At 38.1% G+C, this 23012-nt stretch overlaps 1 protein-coding gene across 3 annotated transcripts in view; it reads left to right on the forward strand.

The window, feature by feature from the left end:
- The window catches only part of LOC121413449 (coiled-coil domain-containing protein 158-like), a 56991-nt gene that overhangs the window by 21441 nt on the left and 12538 nt on the right, over positions 1-23012 (forward strand). For all 3 annotated transcript variants that reach the window (XM_041606274.1, XM_041606286.1, XM_041606279.1), the window contains 11 exons: positions 129-239; positions 741-855; positions 1637-1756; positions 4574-4762; positions 6868-7563; positions 8131-8299; positions 9195-9307; positions 10264-10422; positions 12106-12198; positions 12864-13166; positions 16376-16530. In XM_041606274.1, coding sequence (XP_041462208.1) covers positions 129-239; positions 741-855; positions 1637-1756; positions 4574-4762; positions 6868-7563; positions 8131-8299; positions 9195-9307; positions 10264-10422; positions 12106-12198; positions 12864-13166; positions 16376-16530 — 2223 coding nt within the window. The remainder of the gene's footprint in view (positions 1-128; positions 240-740; positions 856-1636; positions 1757-4573; positions 4763-6867; positions 7564-8130; positions 8300-9194; positions 9308-10263; positions 10423-12105; positions 12199-12863; positions 13167-16375; positions 16531-23012) is intronic.

Below are 23012 nucleotides of genomic sequence, written 5' to 3' on the forward strand. Positions count from 1 at the left end.
TTTGATCTAATGTTTGCAGTAGAGGCCGCAGCGTATTATTGACCTTAACTTTTTCAGTTGTTTTTTGCCAGTAGCAGCCAACAGTTCTACAATCCAATTCTCTTTACGTCTTCCCCCTTTCGTTAAAGGATTCTTCATGTGACCGAGGACCATAACAGGCAGTTAGAATCCCTGACTGAACGAGCAACTAATGCAAGACAACAAGCAGCTGGCTTGCAGACACAACTAGCAGAATTACAGTAAGGGCTTCTTCACTTCTTATATTATAGAATTATAGTTTAACCTCACATTTCAATGAGATTTATTCATTCATTCGTTAATTTCCATTTTCAACAATTACAGTTTCTTCTGTACATGTTGACATATATAAATAACAAAACATATTTCAAATATTCCTGTACAAAAAATTATATTCAAGATTATTACAAATCAGGTTGGAAATGGAGGAGGCTGCTAAAAAGCGGAGCTTGTAGAGTGCAGCCTCCTAATATTCTTGCAGTTGTTTAGCATATAAAAAAATGAAATAATAGATAATGTAGATTCATGTGGGAGGTATGGAATCGGGAATTTGGGATTTTCTGTTTTGCTTCTTAGTGCTCTATTGATATGTTGTTTCATAATACCAATGGGCCATTTTATCTAATGTATGATTATCACATTACAGGTAATTAGGTCGGTTGTATATACACTTTACATGTATGTATTTAATCTTCTTTGAATTGTCTTTGTTTATATTTCAGAGAGCAATCAACCAAGCAATTATCACTCAAGACCATGGAGCTTGCTGCCCTAACCGGTCAATATGAAGCGCTGAAGAAGGAGGCGGAGACAGAGAAACATAGATCTCTTCAAAAGGTACAGCGAGTCGGGACGATCGGTCCACTGCAAATCATGCAGATTGAACAACTTCCTCAGTTTTTGACCAGACCTGCCAACCTCTATAAATGAAAAATTGTAATATTGTGAAAAAAAATTGTATTTCCCCCCCCCCTAAACTGCATTTCATAATAAAATGCATGGCGCACTTGCTCATCGCGGTGCTCAAGCTGCATGCAAGCTTAAATGCGCACTGTTCTTGCAGATGAAAAAAAAAACATTGAAACATGTACAAAATGTTAAAAAAAAAAAGTTACTTGAAATTACATTGATCCAATAACCATATTTGTGTAAGTTTTATGAAATAGAAACAAATTGAGATAATTTTTCTCAATAGATTATGATTTTGTAAAAAAAAAAGGTTTAAATTATTTTAATTTTTACATAATAATATTTTAAAAAGAAAAAACGTACTGTCGTATTTTGATTGCAAAATTGTACCAAATATGCCAAAAATGTACTGGTTGGCAGCTCTGTTTGACAAATGATACTCGAGTGGAGAAAAGAAGTGCAAAATATAGTTTCCAAATGTGTTTGGATTTTGGAACTGTGTTGCCATGGGAATGGCACATTATGACAAAAAATCAGAGGAAAATCTTGCACAACAAACTATGTATTTAGATTTTGTGTAATACACAAGAAAATTGGCAGTCCACTTCCCTCCGATAAATCCATTTTATTGTGAAACAAAAGATTAAAAGGATTAATTTCATTTTCATCAGTTGTATTTTGTAATGTCGTACAATGTATACACTTTCAGATTGATGATCTTACTGCTGAATTGGATTCAAACAGAAACAACATGGAAGCTGCACGAGAAGAGATATCAAGACTCCAACTCCAAATCGCTGACGCTAACCTCACGCTACAATCGAACAAGGTAACGATTCATTTGCTTCATGATGGTGATGATGATGGTGATGGTGGTAATGGTGATGATGCTGCTGATGAAGATGGTGATGATGATGATGGTAATGATGATGATGATGATGATGGTGATGATGCTTCTGATGAAGATTGTTGATAACGTTGGTGCTGATTGTGATGCTGCTGATGATGGTGATGGTAATGATGATGATGATGGTGATGATGCTGCTGATGAAGATTGGTGATAATGATGGTGATGATGAAGATGATGATGCTTCTGATGAAGAGATGCTGGCTTGAGTCAGCAAGTAGAGATGATGAGTAGTAGTAGTAGAGAGACTCGACGTTTCGAACAGGTTGACTGTCCGTCTTCCTCATCCGCCCTACTACTCAAGCTGTTTTCAACTCTTCAGTCTCTTCTGGTTTACAGTCCTTTTCAGGACTACTTTCAAGAAAGAATACTCTACTCTCAAATCTCCACTTTCTTGCCTATCCATTCTTTTTCTTCTATCCACTGTTTCTATAACACTCCACATGGTGTACCGTGAACCACATCAACGATTGCACAATGTACATGTACATGTACTCAACACCATGCATTGACCACAATGATTACATGTACAAGCCTCCCTTAATCAAGGGCTCCACACTAACCCTTTTTTCTACTGGTCTAACCTGCTCATGTCAGACCAGTAGATACCCAGTTTTTTAATTGTTTACTGGTCCGAACCTTGAATTTACTGGTTTCCCAAAATAAAGAAAAACATGAAAAGAGACTGACTTTATTTCGCTATCTTTTATGGCCTTTTGTGCCCCCTCCCCCAAAAAAACAAGAGCCCATACAAACAAACACAGTACACACACATACTCACAACATTATTCATAAAAGCCATTTCTCAATTTGAGAAAGCTATTTTTATAATTTACAAAAGAGGAGAAAATCAGTTTGATATATTTTCTACTGGTCATGTCGGACCAGTAAATCTGGCTATTTCCTGACTGTTTCTGAAAAGTTATTTTTAGTATTTTTTACAGTAATTTTTACCGACCTGGGACTGTCGGACCAGTGCCAGTGAAGCATGCTGGTTAATCAGATTTCCTGGGATCCCACTTGTAGTTTTACTGATCAATCTTTGTAATTCAAGGCACTAGTTATTTCTATACAGTGTACAGCATTTGTTCGACTTTTTCGCCCACTTGATTGCAGTCATAGACTATGGAAACCGAAATAATCCAGGGAAATCATATTATTCTGGATAGTCAACGGGGAGAATGAATTTAAGAGAAATTTTCAAAAAGTAACCAAGTTCGTCTGTATTTGGCAATGTTACTAATAGCAAACTTACAAGTAATACCAGCGTTACATGAGGTCAATGTAGAAGAGATGTGACTGAGTGGATAGGTCACTGGACTGTGAACCATAAGGTCCTGGGTTGGAATCCCACCATGACACTTGTCTCGTTTGGCAAGGCATGTTTATCTACATTGTACATTTGCCACTCCACCTGGGAGTAGGAAATGGGTACCTGGTAGGAAGGAATTCCTTGAATGCTTGAGCACCTGATCAGGAAGGCTATGCTAAAGTCAGTGTAATAATATGCAGCACTAAAAGATATTGTATTAACCCTATATAGCCCGGGCTATTTTGAAATTGCATACTCAGATCTCGGCCGTTTATCGACCGATTGCAACCAAATTTGGTGTGTGGGTGTCTCATTATGTATTTTACAAGAATGTGTTGTCAAATTTGTGATATTTATTATCATTTTTTATTTATCTAATTAATTATGCAAATATTCAAATTTTTCAAGGAATTTTCATTTTTTGTAGTTTTCCATCAATTTTTTAAGAAAATGCAATGGAATCAAGCATGTTAGTAGCCAGTCATGTAATCTAAAAGACAGCTCACTCAACTGTATTGAAATTGTATAATTATTAGATTATAATAGTAATTAATTATGCGCATATGCTAATTTTTCTCGATAATATTCTTGTTTCCTTCTGTGTTTCCGAATTCTTATGTATTTCTTTGTTTTTAATTTATTATGTATTTCTTTGTTTTGAAATCTCTATTTTTTTATTGTTTTTTAAATCTAAATCTAGAATAGTTGGTGATAGCCCAAAAGAAAGTTATGTGAGGAAAAACAGAAAAAACATTCATCTGACAACACTTCTTGTAAAACCCATACATTGTACACACAAAAGTCAATGGAAATTGCCATTTTCGGTGACATTGGTCACGAATATGTGCTATATCTCCGCAAGTGTACCCCCGATTTTCGCAAACAGGGTCTCAAAATGTGCGGGAGATGTGAAAGAAAAAACTCATGAAATTTCAGCGTATTATTTTTTTGCATTTAGAAATTATCGCGAAAAATGTCGAGGGGGGGGCCTTTTAGGCCCCCCCGGGCTATATAGGGTTAAGGGCTACATGTATATACATGTTGCATATTATTATTGATATTATAATTAGTATTATCATAATTATGATTACGATCAATGGATTACGCACTGAGACTTGCAAAATGTTGAACTTGTATGATCTACATACTCTCTTTGTTCTGCAGCTGCTCCTTCCTTTGTCATTCCAAGAAAACAGGCCGGTTTCAACTCCTTTCAATCTCTTGCCCCTCCCCCCGTCTTTGGAACAAACTCCCTCCATTTCTTCGAAACCTCTCTTCTCTTGACCTCTTCAAAAAAATATCTCAAAACACACTTATATAACCATAAACCTTAACTTGTCTTATGCAATCAGCAGCGCTATGTATCCTCTGAAAAAGCGCTATATAAATCCATTTATTTCTTTCCTCTCCCTCTTGTCTTGCAATAGGAAACACTCTCTTCCCTCAACGCCCAGCTGAAAGACGAGAAGGAGAAGACTGGAGCGTTGAGGTCACATGAAGGTCAAAGGTTGACCAACATCCAGAGAGAGCTGGAGGCAAGGTCACTCGAGGTCAGGCACATGCAGGATATGTTGGAGACGCAGAAAGAACAGGCTCAGGCAGTGCTGAGACAAAAGGTTTGTATTTTTTTTACTGCTCCCCATCCAGGGCTCTGTATGAGAAAGTTTTGCAATCAATTGCTAAATGCTAATGACCAATCAAGGCCGCTTAGTTCAAAACAATGGTAAGCACCTATAAGAGGGGTTCTTTCACATTTACATTTGATTGCAAACCTTGATGTGATGGGGCCCTGGTGAAAGTATATTGTAAATGTGTACCTGGTAGGAAGGAATTCCTTAAAGGTAAAGTCCACCCCAGAAAAAATGTTGATTTGAATCAGCAACATGCTGGAAATTTCATAAAAATTTGATGTAAAAAAAAGAAAGTTATGACCTTTTTTAAAAATTTTTGCTTATTTTTTACAAAACAGTTATGTGCACAACTCGGTGACATGCCAATGAGAAAGTTAATGATGTCCCTCACTATTTGTTATTATTTTTTTATTGCTTGAATTATACAATATTTCACTTTTTACAGATTTGACATTAAGGACCAACTTGATTGAACCATATAGTATTACGGTAACAATGCTAATTCCACATGTTCAGGGAGGAATAAAACTTTGTTTCACTTGACAATGAGGAGAAAATTAGAAAATTTCATATCATAAAATACAAAAGAAATAGTGAGTGGATGACGTTATAGTCTCCTAATTTGCATACCAGCTAGGATGTGTATATAACTGTTTTGTGAAATTAAGTGAAACTTTATAATGTCATAACTTTTTAACTTTACATCCCATTTTGATGAAACTTTCAGTGTTATGCTTGTTGGATTTTTCGCTTTTTATTCAAATCAACATTTTGTTGGGGTGGACATGTCCTTTAAGTGCTCTGTTGCCTGATCAGGGTACTAGGAGTTGTGCTCCGGGGGGGGGGGGGCATTACATTGACGAGTGGATATCATGCGCAACCAAAAAAAACACGTAAAAAGGATGTCTTTTTCACGATGGGGCACGTTACGTACGTAACGTGATAAGGGTGTCAAAAACACAAAAATAATGAAAAAAGGGTATCTATTTCGCTAGGAAAATTACGTGTTTAGGGTCGAATTTGCGGGGATGATAAAACAAAATTAAAATGTTTTATAAAGGATGTCCTTTTTGCCCTAACACTTCGTGTTTAGAGTCAGATTTGCACGAGGTGTAGAAGGTGGGGTCGGCGTACTTAACCAAATAAGGTAAAGCCGACGACCGAAGGACCCGTAACAATAAAACATTCCTGTACTTGTTTAGGGGTTCATTTCAGGGAACATTTGCCAAGAGTATCGTTTTGTTACCAATACTTGTTAAGGGTAGGGTTTCACATGCCAATACTTGTTAAGGGATGCATTTTCAGAATATGGAAATTACATGTTTAGGGTGATTTTCGAGACCCCATGATCACGCATGGTATCCACATGTGAACGGAAGTGTCCCCCCCGGGGTTGTGCTAAAACCTAGGATTATGATATGCAGCCATGAAAAACATTTGTAAATATTTGGGCTACATATATATAGTGATAGTATCATTATCATATGTATTTGCAAGTAATGGTCAAACAAGAGAGACTTATTTTCAAATTTGCAAAATTGATAGATTAATCCTAGCTTCAGAACATCAATTCATGCTTTTCATTGCAAGAAACAGACCAGCAATCTTACTGCAATTTTGCAATTGATTGTAACTGATTTATAGTTGATTTTGGGACGTAAAGTTGACTTTCAATCGATTGGGAGTTTCTTTCCACAGCCCTGTGAATCGATACTGCAGCATGTACTGAATGTAGTCATCACCCAAACATCCTTTACTTAATTTCTTCCACTGAATTTTAGAAATCATGGGAGCATTTCACAAGAAAAATAGTTGATGATTTTCACCCACTATTGTTATAAGCTTCCAAAATCCTTGCATCTGATTGGCTTTAATAGAGCAAATTTATCAGTGAAAATCACCGACTACCTGTTTCAAGAAACAATCCCTAGGCAGCATAAGGGAACTGATCACTTGGATTGAGAAAACACATCCAAGCTTGCTCACAAATTTCTTGATTTTAGAAGTTTGAATACCAGTCCCAACAGACTATTTTTTGGGGATGATTGTGCAATTTACTGATATCTTCAACTTGTTATGGTTTTCTCCAGGTTGTTGAAGTGCAATGCGAGGAGCAGAAGAAAGCTGTGGACAAGACAAGCCAACTCCTGGCCGACCTTGAAGCCCAGCGATCGGAGAGCAACAGACTCTCCCTGGAGCTGGCGAAGAAGACTGCCGACTTGGAGCAATCCAACCAGAGCAGGGATAGACTCACCGCCGTGCTGGAGGAGACGTCTGCCAAGCTGGAAGAGCTGCAGACCACCCATGAAGACCTGGCAAAACAACTGGCGGAGAAGACTAAGATGATCGATATCCTCACACAGGAGAGGGACCACTATCATCAGACGTCTCTGGAGAGAATCAAGGAACTAGACTCAGCCACCAGTCTCCAGAATAGGTTGCAAAGCCAGGTCACGGAGAGAGAGCACGAATACCAGATGATGCACCAAGAAAAGATCAACCTGAATCGGGTCATCGAGTCCAACGAGAGGATAAGTTCCGATGCGAGGAAGGAAAAGGACAGCCTCATCAAACTCCTGGAAGAGAAGACTAAGCAGTATGAAGAGGTCAAGGGTGTGAAGGATGACCTGAACAGGAAGTTGAAGGTCAGGGAGAAGAAGATTGGGTCTCTGGAGCTGGAGGTGAAGACACTGTCCGAGGCTGTCAAAGAAAAACATGGTGAGGTGGAAAAGGTGATAGAAGGAAAGGAAGGATTGTTGGAGGAATTGAAGACATGTCAACACAAGGTGAGTCCTGTCGTGCTTCATGTTATTATCTGATATTTCAAGCATATCGCAGTGTAAAATGATTTTGATATAAACTTTTCGTCATTACTTCCTTGAAATCTACATTTTTTTAAGAACAGCAAATGTAGGGTATGCGTGTTCAATCTTTCACATATTTAGTTTATTTGTGCTGAAATTGGTCATTAGATTTTAGTCTTATTTTATTCTACTTTTCTGGGTATGCTCCTGCCTCTGTTTATTGTGCTTTTTCATGTGAGACATCTCCGTAGATGACCTTTCAAGAACTCTAGCATTCTTCCAATATCAAACCTTGAGAATCTAAAAGTGATAAACACAAGCTACTCCTATGCAACTTCTCTCTCTTTACCGATACCATCTTGGATTATCTTCTAGATCACTTATTGGATAAGTGAAAGAGTGCCATGTTATGTTAGACATCACTTAACATGACCTTTTTGAGTTTTCAATTCTTAAATAAAGACTCGAGAGAGTCTAAAAAAGATAAAAACAAAATCTATTCCTATCTAACTTCTCTCTTTACCGATGCCATCTTGACTGATCTTTCAGGTCACTCAATTGACGAGTGAGAGAGAGATCCTGGAGACAAGGTATCACGATCTTGAGGCATCCCAGGAGAAGACCAGGTGCAGTCTTCAGCTCCGGATCCAGGGCCTGGAGCACGATCTCCAGATGACCCTCCAAGCTCTCAGGGCTACCAAGTCAGCTGATGCAAGGGGTAATGTTCATTCTAGATTTTAAATGTCTCTAGAGTTTTAATATTTATCAGATATGATGTTTGGATGCCGTCAGCATGTCCATCTTAGGACCATTTCATTATAGTTTTCAGCACTGACAAGTTGTCTTCCTTTGACAGTTGCAACCAGTGCTCCTGAGCCAATGAAAATGAAGGATTTCACTGAAATGGACAGCGCTGAAAATTTAGTAAGTGCCGACCACTTTCATGAAACTCCCCCCAGATGAAAATCCAAGGGCTCAGGGCCACCGAGTCTGCTGATGCATGGGGCATTGTTCTAAGTAGATCTCTAATAATTCATAACGATATCATACATGAAAACAATTTAGATGAATTAAGAGTTACTTAATATTTGGATTTTTTTTTGGATGCCTTGAGCATAATATACAGACGACTGTGCAAGCTTTCAGAGCCACCTAGTAACTTAATGCAAGGGGTAATGTTTGTCATAGATCTTCAGATGTCTTTAGAGTGATTCAATATATTTGTCAAAAGTGATGTTAGGATGCATGGAGTACATGTACGATCTTCAGAGGCCACTTGCATCTCTCAGGGCTACTAGGCCCATTTCCCCATTAATATTTTTGCAGTTCTATTTTGATATGGTTTTTATAAATCTTTGCACGTTTAGAAGACACTGCACTATTCACTGTGTTATTCACTGGTCCATCTGCACATCCCCCAAAACAGATATGTACATATCGGGAGGAGAGACCTGTTGGTCAGAGTGATTCAGTTCACTTTTCGTCTCCCAGGCATAGGTGACTCGAAACAAATAATAATGGTAATCATAATGAAAACAGTAATCAAAAATCATATCTTTTTAGTACATGTAACTTATACCTGCTATACATGTACATCTCTTTTTGTTTTCCAGCTGTGGATATAGCAAACAACGTACAGCAGGATCTCCTGAGCAAAAGAAACCAGGTGGATTCGTTACAGATCAGGATACATGCTTTGGAGGAAAGCCTTGGTACAGCTATCAAGGTAGGTTTCGATTGAACCCCCTTCTCCCCCCCTACGAGCTTGAACAAACTGAAGGTAATACCATGAAGCTATTAGAGAAGGAGGTCTGACTCTCTTGAATGCTTTGCCCCATGCGGAGCACCGCTAATCCCCTCATGGCAGGGTGGTCCATCACGTCACTTTCGCACTTACAGGCACAGACCGCTCGTAAATCAGCCCTAAATCAGATAGGGAAAGTTGATCGAATGCAATTTAAAACGCTGATATTCGGACCCCTGATATTCGGACCCAATGGATAATATTAATTATTAATATGAATAAATTTTACAGATCATGATTAACGAAATATAGTAAAAGTTAGGTCTAGATCTATCTCTTCAAATGCATCAATTCTAATATTTTTCCGAAACGGTCCGGAGCTGAGGCATGAACTGTGTGAATGAGTTGAGCGAATTGGAACAGAGGAATTGAAGGAAGGGTCTCCTTCTGTGTTTTATAGCCCCATGGTAATACTTAGGCATGTAGCCGATTGAGTTAGTGGAAATGCAGAGCACGCGAGGTTTCTTTAGATACCGATCTTTCTCTGCATTTACTTTTACGCACGACAGAGCAAGTGCATTATTTGTTTTATAAAATAGCAACACAGAAACAAATTCTTAAAAAGTTACAGTACAGTTTTGTTGGACTTCTCCCGGGACTTCTACCACACTGGTTTGCTTGAGCGTGCAATGTCAATTTTCGTTGCGCACCTTTTGCACTGCCGTGCAGTGCACCAAAAAAAGTTGGATGTCATGTGACGCGTATTGGCCAATGGCGATGCTTGAAATACATGTAATACACCTATTTTATAATTGCAATTAATATTCATGTATTTATGAACATTTTGCATCAGAAATTTGCACTGATTGCAAATATTTCTTGCAGGACCCCCTGAGATACTTTTAAAGTCTTGCTTTTCCGTTTCCAATGTCTTGTAGGAGAAGTCATTCCTGGAGTCGGAGAAGGCCCGGTTGGAGGATCTGGTGTCCAAGCTGAAGGGGCAAATGGAGCGATTCCAGCGCAAACTAAAGAGTCTTGCTGACAAAAGGACATCGCAGAAAGACATCGTCACCAAATTAGAAACTGCTCTAGAGAAGGTACATGAAGGACACTCTTGGAATGCCATGTCAAATGTCCATTGGGCATTTGTGTGTACCCTTGTGGGTGTTTCATAAAGCTTTTCATATAGTTGTGCCTTAGTCAACAAACAATTGGAATAACTTGATCATATTCCTAGGGGATGAGTTCCATAAGGATACAATAGACTGCACAATTTGACCTATCATAAGTGAAGAAGATGTCTAACATGAAACATTATTTCAGACCAGGGGTTGTTTCATAAAGATTATTTAGAGTCGCCTTTAAATGCCTAGTTCCGTGTGGTATAAAAGGCTTGACGGCATTGGACAGATCTTGCCATGAAGAAGCGCACAACTGCGTATCAAACAATAAGATTGCGCATTACAAATCATGTACGCGTTGACATTTATGTACGACTCTATGTCACACTTACCTCAGAATATGCAAAATATTTGTCATTTACATCTTCTAAGTCAAAATTTCTGCTGTCTCAATAGATTTGACTTCAACTCTAAAAGGAAGGGAGGGGGAGGGGGGCGGAATCTGCCCCCTCTGCATTTTTCACAAACACTTTATTAATTTCAAATCTCACGCAACTTTTAAGATTAAATTTGCTATGCCAGGATACGCAGTTACGAAATAACGCAGCATTTTGTAAGTGATGCCAGAGCAAAAATGCTCAAAAATGTGAACTCATGTACAAAATTCATAAATGTATCATTATTTCTACATTTTCTGATTAAATTTGATTAATTTTGTCTTGTTTATGATCAGAATTAAGTCTGCAACGATTTCCTTTAAAAAAAACAAAGAAATACATAAGAAATTAAAAAAAAAAAAAATAAATATGAAAAAAAGTTGCGATACCAAATTTTTTTTATTGGAATCCTACAAAGAGTCTGTGATTTAAAAATTAGCAGTTTTGAGGCAGTATGATAATTGATTATAGCAAATGTTTTATTTCATGGATAAATTAGCATAATTAATTCATTAAATAAAAAATCTTATCATTAAAAAAAGATTAATCATACAGCCTTTTAGATTATATTGCACACTACCACTGTGCAAATTTTTGTGGCGCTCACTTGATCGACGGCCGAGATCTCCCCCCAGCTGTGAGATGGGTCCAAATAACCCGGCTCTTTTAGGGTCAAGCAGAATCACTTGTACAGTATATCATTTAGCACAAGAATTGGTCACTAATCATGCTAAAAGTCATTTATAACTTCTGAACAGCTTTTTAATAGGCTCTGTCACATCGTTCCATGGAAGCAGGAGATGAAATTCAGGCAATCACCCGCAAAAATGTGTTGAGCACGTTCAAAACTTTTCTGCGTGCAAATTGGACATGCATGTGCTTCTGCAGGCAATTGCGTGTGAGATACATGCAGGATACTGTCAATGCAGGCGACCTGCGGGTAAGTCACCTGCAAGGCTTGCACGGAACGATGTGACAGAGCCTTTAAGGAAACATCTCCCAGGAGAATGTTTCATGAAGCAGTTAATTTGCTAAGTTACAAGTGACTTTACGTATGGCTGGTGATCCTTTCTTGTGCTCAATGTTCAAATTTTCATGGTAATTTGGCGCTTAAAAAGGGATAGCCAGTCATGCATCTAAAGTCATTAGTAACTTACGAGCGGCTTGAGACGACATCCATCAAGTTGTGTATAACTATACTATTTTGTTTTTGTCATTCTAGGCTGCTCTGAAACACACTGATGCTCAGCGTCTGATTGAGGAACAAGAACAAGCGATAGCTAAGATGACTCTCAGACATCAACTAGAACTTAAGGTAATGGGTGTGTTGCTATGTCAGTGTAAACACAATCTTTCTTTGGGAATACTTGAAGCACCAAAGAAAGAAATTATAAAGTTCGGTATTTTGAAAAGCAGAAGTGAATTAAAGCCAGACTTGCAGGGATTACTCTCTTTTTGCCTCATGAAGATCCTTTCCTGGAAATGACATTTAGACCTAGAAGACAGCCATAAAGTTCTGCAACAACATCAAACATGTCAGTAGGCCACATCCGCCATGACCACTTTTGAAATTTCCTGTAATGTTTTTTTAATTGTGATGATAGACATGTTAAAGAACCCTTGTCACTAGGCCACCACCCACCAAGACAACATAGCATGTCTATCTTTCTTGTAATGTCCTTGATAGTGATGATAGGCATTTGAAAGAACCCTTGCCATGAGGCCAAACCCCCTAAACTACCTAATGTATCATGATAATCTTTCCTATAATGTTCTGAAGATGATAGACACTTCAAAGAACTCTAGCCACTTGGACACCAGCCACATAGACCACCTATCATGTCAATCTTTCATGCCACTTTCCTAATTATTTTGAGTATGACCCCAGACATTTCCAAGAACCATTGCCACTGGGACACTATTCACCAAGACTACCTAACAGTCAATCTTTCCTGTTAATGTTCTTTACAATGATGATAGGCACTTCAAAGAACCCTTGCCTCAAAGGCCACCTCTAAGACCACACCCAACCAATCATCCATGTCCACCCAGCAGAGGACCACAACGGTGGAGAAGGTCCAAACGTCCGAGTCCGCAACCACCCTCACAAAGATTCAGCAGTCCTCGGACAAAACCTCTAATGGAGTGGTAGCCAGTCATTTCTTGCAGTCGGCCAGTGTTCAGGCAATGAGTGGACTAGTCGGGAGAAACTACATCAGTCCTATCCCGGTGGTCGTCTTGAATACATCTGGGGTTCAGGGTGATCTCCAGGGAGACAGACAGGTGAGCATTAAAGACGCCTTTCAGAGCTGCCAAGTAGTACGATTTTTCCGTATTTCATACGGAAATCAATTTAAAATACGGCAGTACGCTTTTTCATGATAAAATACGGGAAAAAACAAATTAGAGAAGAAAAGGTATTCCGTGTGTTGCTGCCCTCTACGTTCAATGAGTTATGCTTTCATCAAGGCTTTCCGATTAGAATTTTCGATATCCTGGCGAATCATTGCGGGTGACAAGTTCCGAGCGCACGCACGTAGTTTACAAGCGCAAAGCAGCGGCTCAAATTGCGATATTTTGCGACTGGTAAATACGTCTGTAAGGATGATGACGTCATCCAAGATGGCAACTTACGTTGACCGACGGAAGGATCGAAGATGACGATGTTTCGATCATAATTTGAAACGAATTAGCCGTAACTGCGGTCTAAGGTACGATATTTCTGAATTTCATACATTTTTCCGTAAATATGGATGCAATTTCTTTTTCATAATGTGATATTTTATGATTTTATGTGCAAAAAACGATCGGAAAAAAAACAGGTTTCCGTCGAATGTTAGATCTAACGTTACTGCTAATACGTTGTCTGTACGTACGGGCCTCCAAATTCTTCAGTCTATGTATTGGTGAGTCAGCCAATGCAGTTCAGCGGAACAACCAAAATCTAGACTGAAGCTTTCGGTCTCGTGTGCGACGGTGTGGGGCGCAAAATAATGTAAGAAGTGATCGAACTTTGCCATTATACATGCATGTTTATCTCATGGTAAAAATACAGATTTTTTGGTCAAAATACTGATTTTGGGGGATGAGAATACTGAAAATGCAAAATACAACTTGGCAGCTCTGGCCTTAACCCTATCCAGCCCTCAACATGTTTTTTTTATAAGATCACGCCGCAGCGTCGGAATTACATGGGGGGGACGGGCGATTTCACCCCCATGACAGCCCAAATCGCCCCTAAAAATTCTCAAAACCCAATGGTTTGGGGCGACTATTTCTTTTAGAATCGCCCCAATAAAATACCATCGACAATGCAAAAAATACTTCACACAATTTAGTTCCCCGGCGGCGGAGCAAGCGCATCTTTTATATCGCCCTTGCCAGCTTCAAGTTGCAATATCCGAGCCTTCCGCAACACCGGAAGCTTCGCGATCGTAAATAAACGAGCAATGTAATATGGGATGCGGAGTACGCATAGTCTTTAGCACAGGCTTTTTAGAATTGTTGACGCACTTGCCGCATGGCTTATGTATATGTATGCGTGCACGATTAGACTGCACAGCTGGTAACGAGACCACATGCATCGTGCGGTATATGTACTAGGCGGTGTAAGCAATCAGTTGGACTGTGACAGCTTTGCTTATCGACATCGTCGAGTCGGAGTGCGAGATGGATAAGCAGCGAAGCCATATCGTACATGTATAAATGTAAATATCTGGAAAGCTAAAATCAAGTAACTTTCAATTTACGATAAGCACAGTTTCAAATTGCCAAGTGCGTCTCTTTTTCAATAGCATGGTTTCTCCATACTTCACCATGTGCAATATCTAATGCACACATTTCCCATTTGGGATATCACAATTCTGTGATATCGTAATTGTAATTGCTCAGGAAATAAATCCCTGTTCACAGCACATACGATGTGCAAGTCTTTTATCCTCACAGTCGCTGTCTTTGCTTGTCAAAACGGAGCCTTAATAATCCAAAATCACTTTGCTTATAGTTGTAAATTATAACTTTTTAATTTCTTTCTTGAAGAGGGGTAAATATCAGACAATAAATCATCAAACAAGGCTCAATCTAAAAAAAAATAGGAGGACGCCGTGCGCTTGAGTGTGGTACTTGCATGCTGTTAGCTAGCCAGTTAGAGCTCAAGTTCTCTGCCAGAGCTCTGGGTGAGAATTATATCAGTAATGGCCTAAGTGATGGTGATTTTCTGTTTCAGATAGAGTTTAGATTTCATGTTAATTTTTGAAAACTGTCAAAACACTTTATGATTTCTTCATTGTGATTAATATTTAAGTTATTAATGAATACATTTTCACCGATTTTAGACTCTCCCAGAATGAAAGGAATTTTCTGTGGAGATCTGCGTTTTCAAAATAACTTGCGAAAACCTAAGGTACATGAACCTACAATATTATGTACATAGCCTGTGGCTATGTGTCGGAATTTGAATAGACTGAGTAAGATATTGATTTCATTTCTTTAACATAATTTATATGCAATCCAAGTGCACTTCATAGTCACAATCACACACAAACACTCACCCACACCCGTGATTCTAACCATGAAAAATTTTTTTTTTTTAAATTTATTATTTGATCTGAATTCTCTCTCCATCTCTCCCTCTCTCCTTTATGTTTGTTTTATTCATTAATTTCATTTAGATTTTTTTTTTTTGGGGGGGGCGGGGGGTTCATTGTTCATGGTTCATTAAAAGATGAAAAATAAATAAGCCCATGTGTGTGTGGTTGTAAAGGGGATGTGGAGTGAGGGTGTCAAAACACACTTAAACATTTAAATCTGATTTCTTAAATGTTTGAATAAGCCATTTGGGGCCTCGATTGGCTCAAATCTGAAGTGTGTGAAGCTGATTATTGTAAGGCCTGTAGGGCATTCCCCCACCACCGGGAGATAAAAAAAAAATGTTCTGAGCTGTTAGGCGTCACAGTGAGTCTCGTAATGTCAAAAGGTAATTGCTGATATGCGATAAAAAAAAGTAGCCCCATGAATTTGAAAATAGCCCCAAGATATTCAGTGGTAGCCCCAATGTAAAAAAAAAAGTAGCCCCTAAAAAAAAAAATTAATTCCTACCCTGTCTCGCCGCGATGTTTCATGATTTATTTTCTGCAAGTCACGAAGGCTAGACTTTGCGCAACTGTTATGACCAAATTCGTGACTCGGGGGTTCATGGTTCCAAAGTTACGTAACATTTTGTAAGTGCATGTTGGACCCAAAATTGTTCAAAAACAGGATTTCATGTACATGTACAAATCCAATGCAAGTTCTGTACCTAGCCAAAATTCATAAATGTATCATTCTTTTTATTTTACTGATTAAATGCAATAGATTTCATGTTATTTATGACTGAAGAGGTGTTTCAGGACGATTTCCATAGAAAAAACAATGAAAAACATAAAGTAAAAAAATAAAGAAATACATAAGAAAAATAACCCACATTATTTCATCAAACAATGATGTTACTACAGGAGACATCAGGAACAGTTGAGGAAGCCCAAAACATCTCTTCGGAGCTCAAAGACCTTCTTGAGGAAGTCAAGAGTGTATTCTCAGCTAACATGGCTGCCCTGAAGGACACTCACTCTGGTCACAAAGAACCCGATAGTCATACTGGGATGGACAGGTAGGTTGGAACTTAACCCTATCCAGGCAGGGGGGGGCGGATGCCTCTCCCCCCTCAACGATCTGTGCAATATTTTTGCCATGTGATATTTTTTATCCTGCCGCTTGCTGCATTTTACTTTCAAGTCTTGCGCAGCTTTTGACACCAGTTTTGCATCACCCGGGTATGCACTTCTGAAATTGAAACAGCCTAGATAGCCCCCCCTCCCCATGCTACATGATTTGCTGTAATCCTATTTTTGGTATGAACATTCCAACCTTCTTCCAAATAGTGGGAAAAATTAGTGTAGAAAGGGCCTCATTGCAAATAATTTTCAGGCTTCTAATCACTTTGAAATTGTATCATGACATATAATAGTAGGCGGCAAGTAGTAAGAATTCCAAAAATTTTCTGTAGAATCTGATTTTTTGTGCTATTTCTCCTATTTTTAGGGTGCTGAATACGAATCTGCTTGTTGCCAAATTTATAAATGCCGTCTTTGACCGTTGCCATGGCAACCGATTAATTTCTCAAAAATAACATGTATTCCCATGTAAATGGTAGATAAACATGATATAAATTAGCCAAGAGATTGAATTCAAGGTTCTGATTAAATACAAATTAAATTTAGAAATATTTAAGATCATCAAAATAGTTCCAACTAGCCTGTTGCCATGGTAACGGCTCATTTTTCCTCCAGAAAAGTAAAAAAAAATATTTAAAGTTGTATAATCTGTATTTTGTTTCATTTTCCCTGCGATTAGGGTGTTAAACATAGAGAGTGATTTTGCTACATGTATAAATACACTCTCATTCCGTTGCTATGGCAACCAAATAATACCTAATTTGGTAAAAAAAGATGATAACATGGAAAAACAAAAGATAATGGCAGGAAAGACAATAAAAGCTACATGTGTTGGGTTTTTCCCACTCATTAGAACAAAAACTACATAAGTGTTATGCATGAGATTATTGGAATGATAGGAATTGATGTTGCCTTGACAATGCTTGAATTCAAAAAAAAATATATATCAATGTTGCAAATGGCCCGTTGCCATGGTAACATCTTATTTTTCTCAGAAAAGTACAAATTTTGATAAAATCATGTAGAGTCACGTTTTTATCCTTTCATTTCCACTAAGTTTAGGTTTCTAAAAATTAATATGGTTGTTGGTAATTGTGTAAGCACCATCTCAGACCATTGCCATGGCAACCAAATACCAACTTATTTGGTAAAAAATAACCTGTTGAAAAAGGTAATGGTGGGATGTACAGTAAAAACGAACTAATCTACATGCGAAAGGCTTGACCCATTAATTTAATTTTTAAAGCAAAATTCCGGTAAGTATTCTGCATTAATTAATTAGAATGATAAAATGGATATTTCCTTGGCAACGCTTGATTTTATAAATAAATATCAATGATGCAAATTGCCTATTGTCATGGTAACGGCTCCATTTACACCAGAAAATAACAAATTTTAATAAAAATATGTCCGATTATTCTTTCATTTCCGCCAAAGTATACATGTAGGTTGCTAGACATTGATATGCTTGTTGCTGTTGCTTTGATAGTGGTTAATCAATTTAATTTTATATGATAAATATCAATGTTGCAAATTGCCTGATGTCATGGAAAAACATCACTCGCAAAGTTCCCTCCTGCATACTTTTCAACCTGAAGAAAGTAAACTGTGAGCAGTTTTCCATAGATCTGGATACATATCTTCAGAACCTCCCTGCACTCCCTACTCATTACGACACATTTTTAGAGCTGCTGAAGAAATCATCAAGGAAGAATATTCCACAAGGATGCCATACAAGCTATACTCAGGGCCAGCAGAAACACCAGATTCAGATCCTTGGGAATGATTCTACAAAGTCCCAATCTACATGTAGGTCCCAAGTTACCGCCGGCCAAGTGGCCAGCCAGCTTCTAGTGAACAGCCAAGGTAACCCGCGAAGTTCCAACCTCAAAGGTTGGGAATAGCCTGCCAAGAGTCATCTGGATTCACAAGAACTTTCAGCATGAACGACTTGTGCAATGCTATAAAAGCAATGAAGATCAGCAAGGCAGCTGGATTGGACGATGTCCTCGATCTGTGAACAGATGAAACATCTTGGACCCGTTGCACTCCAACGGCGGCTTGACATACTAAACTACTGTCTTGAGTGAAAGCACAATGCCAAACTATGGAGGAAATCAAGGGTAGTTGCCTTACTCAAGCCAGGCAAAACACCAGCCAGCCCAAAGAGCTACAGGCCAATATCTCTGCTTTGTCATACAAGATCTTTGAAAGGCTCCTACTCCACCACATTGCTCCCTTGGTGGATGAGCTCCTCATTCCAGAACAAGCAGAATTTAGGCCTGGAAAGTCTTGTACTAGTTAACTGCTGAATCTGAAACAGTACATTGAAGATTGCTTCGAGGAAGGGTTGATAAAAAGAGCAGCCTTTGTTGACCTCATTGAAGCTTATGACACAATCATTGAATACTCACAAGGAAAGTCTTTGAGATGACAAAGGACCTTAGCCTGACACAGACGATTCAGAACATGCTCTCAAATCAACGGTTTTGTGAATCTCAGTGGTTCCAGTAGCAGATGGCTGACACACAAAAGGTCTCCCACAAGGAAGCATCATCGTCCTACTCTTTATCATCTACACAAATGACCAACCAATCCACCAAATAATGAGAGCTACCTGTCCGCTGATGACATTTGCATTGCTTCACACAAACAGTCCTTTGAAGAGATGAAAAAGCACTCAGCGATGCACTGGTTGGCCTGTCTCCTTACTACACTGCAAATCATCTCTGGGCAAATCCAGAGAAAAACCCAACTCGGAGCTTTCCACCTAAAAAACAGAGATGCAGATCAGTAACTAAGGGTCAGATGGTATAGAAAATGGTTGGAACACACCAGTAAGCCAATCTACCTTGACGTCACCCTAGACAGTTCCCTTACCTACAAAGAACATGTTGCCAAGACAAAGGCTAAAGTTGGAGCAAGGAACAGCATCCTGAAGAAGCTTTCCAACACAAAATGGGAACAGGTGCAAAACCATCCGTGCGACAGCTCCTGCTCTTTGCTACTTGACTGCTGAGTAAGCAGTCCTCATCTGTTTTAGGTCATCACATGCTGCCACGATTGATACAGCCCTGAATGCTGCTTGCAGAGCAATTACTGGCTGCGACAAAAACAAGAGCAGATGATCTCTAGCTACAGTGTGGTATTGCCCATCCACACATCAGAAGAGAGGTATCAGCACAGGTGGAAAAAACAAGCAAGAAGATAACCATCTTCATCCACTCTTTTAAGTATGAACCTGCCCAAAACAGACTCAAATGAAGATGTAGCTTCCTTCACTTGACTGAATCCCTTGATGGCTCTGCTCATAATCAAAGGGTCACCCTATTGTCCAACCACCTACAGTCTGTGGTCAACGCTCAATTTCTCCAATGGACCGAGCGAATCGCTTTCCAGGTTCAAGTGAGGAATGTATAGTGTATAGATTTTTTTTACCATTTGTGCTCTAATAAATTTTATAACGAAAAAATAGCCAGTATGCCAATTTTTCTAAGGGTTTGTGAAATTTGGGAGAATTCAGCTAGAGACAATTTTGAGAATATTTTGGGCAATTTGACCTAGAAATCTGACAGAAATAATGATTTAGGGGTAAAGTTTTTAAGAACTTGACATGCAACATCTATTTTATTTGCTGAATTGATTACCCCCAACTTCTAACTCCAAGGTGGCTGCCAATTTAAGGGTCACAAATGATTCCATTTTGATAGAGTTGTTCAAAATATTTATTTGGGGGTTTTAGAGTCAAGAAATCAAAATTTGGGCCCTGTTGTACAAAGAGTTGCGATTGATCAGACAATCGCAACTCTTTGTACAACAGGGCCCAAATTTTGATTTCTTGACTCTAAAACCCCCAAATAAATATTTTGAACAACTCTCTATCAAAATGGAATCATTTGTGACCCTTAAATTGGCAGCCACCTTGGAGTTAGAAGTTGGGGGTAATCAATTCAGCAAATAAAGGAGTTGCGATTGTCTGATCAATCGCAACTATGGAAAGCCAGCAAAATCAGCATATGAAATGTATGTTTGTTCAAAAAGATTTCTAGATATGCCAATGTATATCTGTAAAGTCATTAATTTCTTAACAATTTTGTGTGGTTTCCTTTGTTCACAAAGGACATTGTGCAATTTTTTCATAGAAAAAATTATGACCCTGATGAATTTCCTTAGAGTTACTTTTGATCGGATCAATCGTAACTCTTTGTACAACAGGGCCCATTTACATTTGACACACTGACCTTGCCTTTAAAACGAATGGCGGTCGGTAGTAATTAAAAATGGGTGATGGGTTTGAATATGGCGTTCCTCAGGGTTTTGTACTGGGACCTATACTTTTTTCTCTGTATTTATTACCACTTGGGGACACTTTGAGGCAGAATAATGTTGAATTTGATTTCTTTAGTTCCCAAATCTCCAACTAGTTTTCACAATGCTATTGTATTCAGGAAATTAATGTATCAATGATAAGAAATAAAGTTAAGCCTACTCTTGAATGAACAAAAAGTCCTAGACATAGACACTATTTACCTGCCCATGTTCATTTGTTAATTGGTAATTCTGAACCTGCTGAATCTGTTAGAATTCTAGGTGTTGAACTTAATTCGTCATTAACGAGTAAGCAAGTAAATTCGCTTTGTAAAACCCAAAACTCCCATTTATACAAACATGGAGCTACCATGATACAATATAATGGTCGGAAAGATATTGACGGATGATGCTTGCCATCATGCTGTTCAATCACTGGTGTTCAGGCGCCTAGATATAGTCAAAACATCACATTCAGAATCGAGCAGTCGGTACCATTACAACAGCCAGAAAGTATGATCATGTTTCCTTTGTTCAAAGAGCTTCACTTGCTACTGGTCAAAAACAGAATCATAGAAAAATTGCTTTGTTTACTTGTCGATTAATAACTTGACACCACAATACATTTCATGCTGGGTTTTTTCCATACCCTTTTCTATCCCCAACTTGGGTAAACAGTGCACAAGTTTCACTGGTCCCAGTATTCAAAATCAGTTCATGTCCTTCTGTACAATTATTTTTTGAATTTTATATATAACACCCACTTTATATATTGTAAGCACTTGAAGAGTAGAATTATTCATTTTTATAATAATAAATGAAATAATATAGCCTAGGATTTGTATAGTGCTCCTATATTACCCTGGCTAAGCTAGTCTACCGCATCCGGTGCTCACAACTTCCTTCAAGTATCCATTTACCTCACCTGGGTTGCAGTACAATATGGATAATTTTCTTGCTTTTAAAAGGAAAACACACCCGGCTGGGAATCGAACCCATGTCCCTCAGATTGAAAGAAAGAGGCTTAACCACTAGACCACGACGCCCCCACAATGTTAAGCTATATTGGAAAGTGTTTTGAGCATGTTTACATGAAGAACTTGCTATAAATGTTAAAATGTATGTATTTATGTTAAAGGACAAGTCCACCCCAACACAAAATTAAGTTTAATAAAAAGAGAAAAATCCAACAAACACAACACTGAAAATATCATCAAAATCGGATGTAAAACATGAGTTATATTTTATATTTTCGCTTAATTTCACAAAAAACAGATACTGGCATTTTCTGGTCAGTATGCAAATGAGAAGTCTGATGATGTCATCCACTCACTATGTCTTTTGCATTGTATTATGTGAAATATGATTTTTTTTCCTATTTTCTCCTCATTCTCATGTCTAATACAAAGTTTTATTCCTCCATGAACACATGTAATTAGCATTGTTTAATACTATATGGTTCAGTCAAGTTGGCCCTTATTGTCAAATCTGTATAAAATGAAATATTGTATATTAAAGCAATAAAAAAACAAAAGAAATAGTGAGAGACATCATCGACTGTCTCATTTGTGTATTGTTGTGCATATCACTGTTATGTGAAAATTAAGCAAAATTTAAAATGCCACAACTTTCTTCTTTTACATGAAATTTTCAGCGTTATGCTAGTATGATTTTTCTTTATTTATTCAAATCAACATTTATCGGGGTTGGACTTGACCTTTAATAGAAAGCTGTTAAAGATAATAATTATAACTCTAAAGTTTATTTGGCAAATTGACATAATCCTGGCCTTCTATTAGATACAACTGACCTTTTGAGGATACAAGGTAAAATTCTTCCATGTGTTAATGTAGACTCAATGTGGGACTTTCATGAAAAACCCATTCATTTAATAATAGAATCCTGAGGGTTTTTTTTTTTACCTCAAAAGACCCTTAACCTTCACCTTGTGACATGATATATAATTAACTTGAAAATTAATAAACCTAAGTAAAGTTTTTGATGTTGATACCACAGTACAGTCAAAGTTCATTGACCAGAACTTTAACCTGAAACTCCTGCACAATGATCAGTGATAGTTGAATACCAATATGCACTCTCAAAGTTTTTG

The sequence above is a fragment of the Lytechinus variegatus genome, chromosome 1 (genome assembly GCF_018143015.1).
Source record: "Lytechinus variegatus isolate NC3 chromosome 1, Lvar_3.0, whole genome shotgun sequence".
NCBI classification, from domain to species: domain Eukaryota; kingdom Metazoa; phylum Echinodermata; class Echinoidea; order Temnopleuroida; family Toxopneustidae; genus Lytechinus; species Lytechinus variegatus.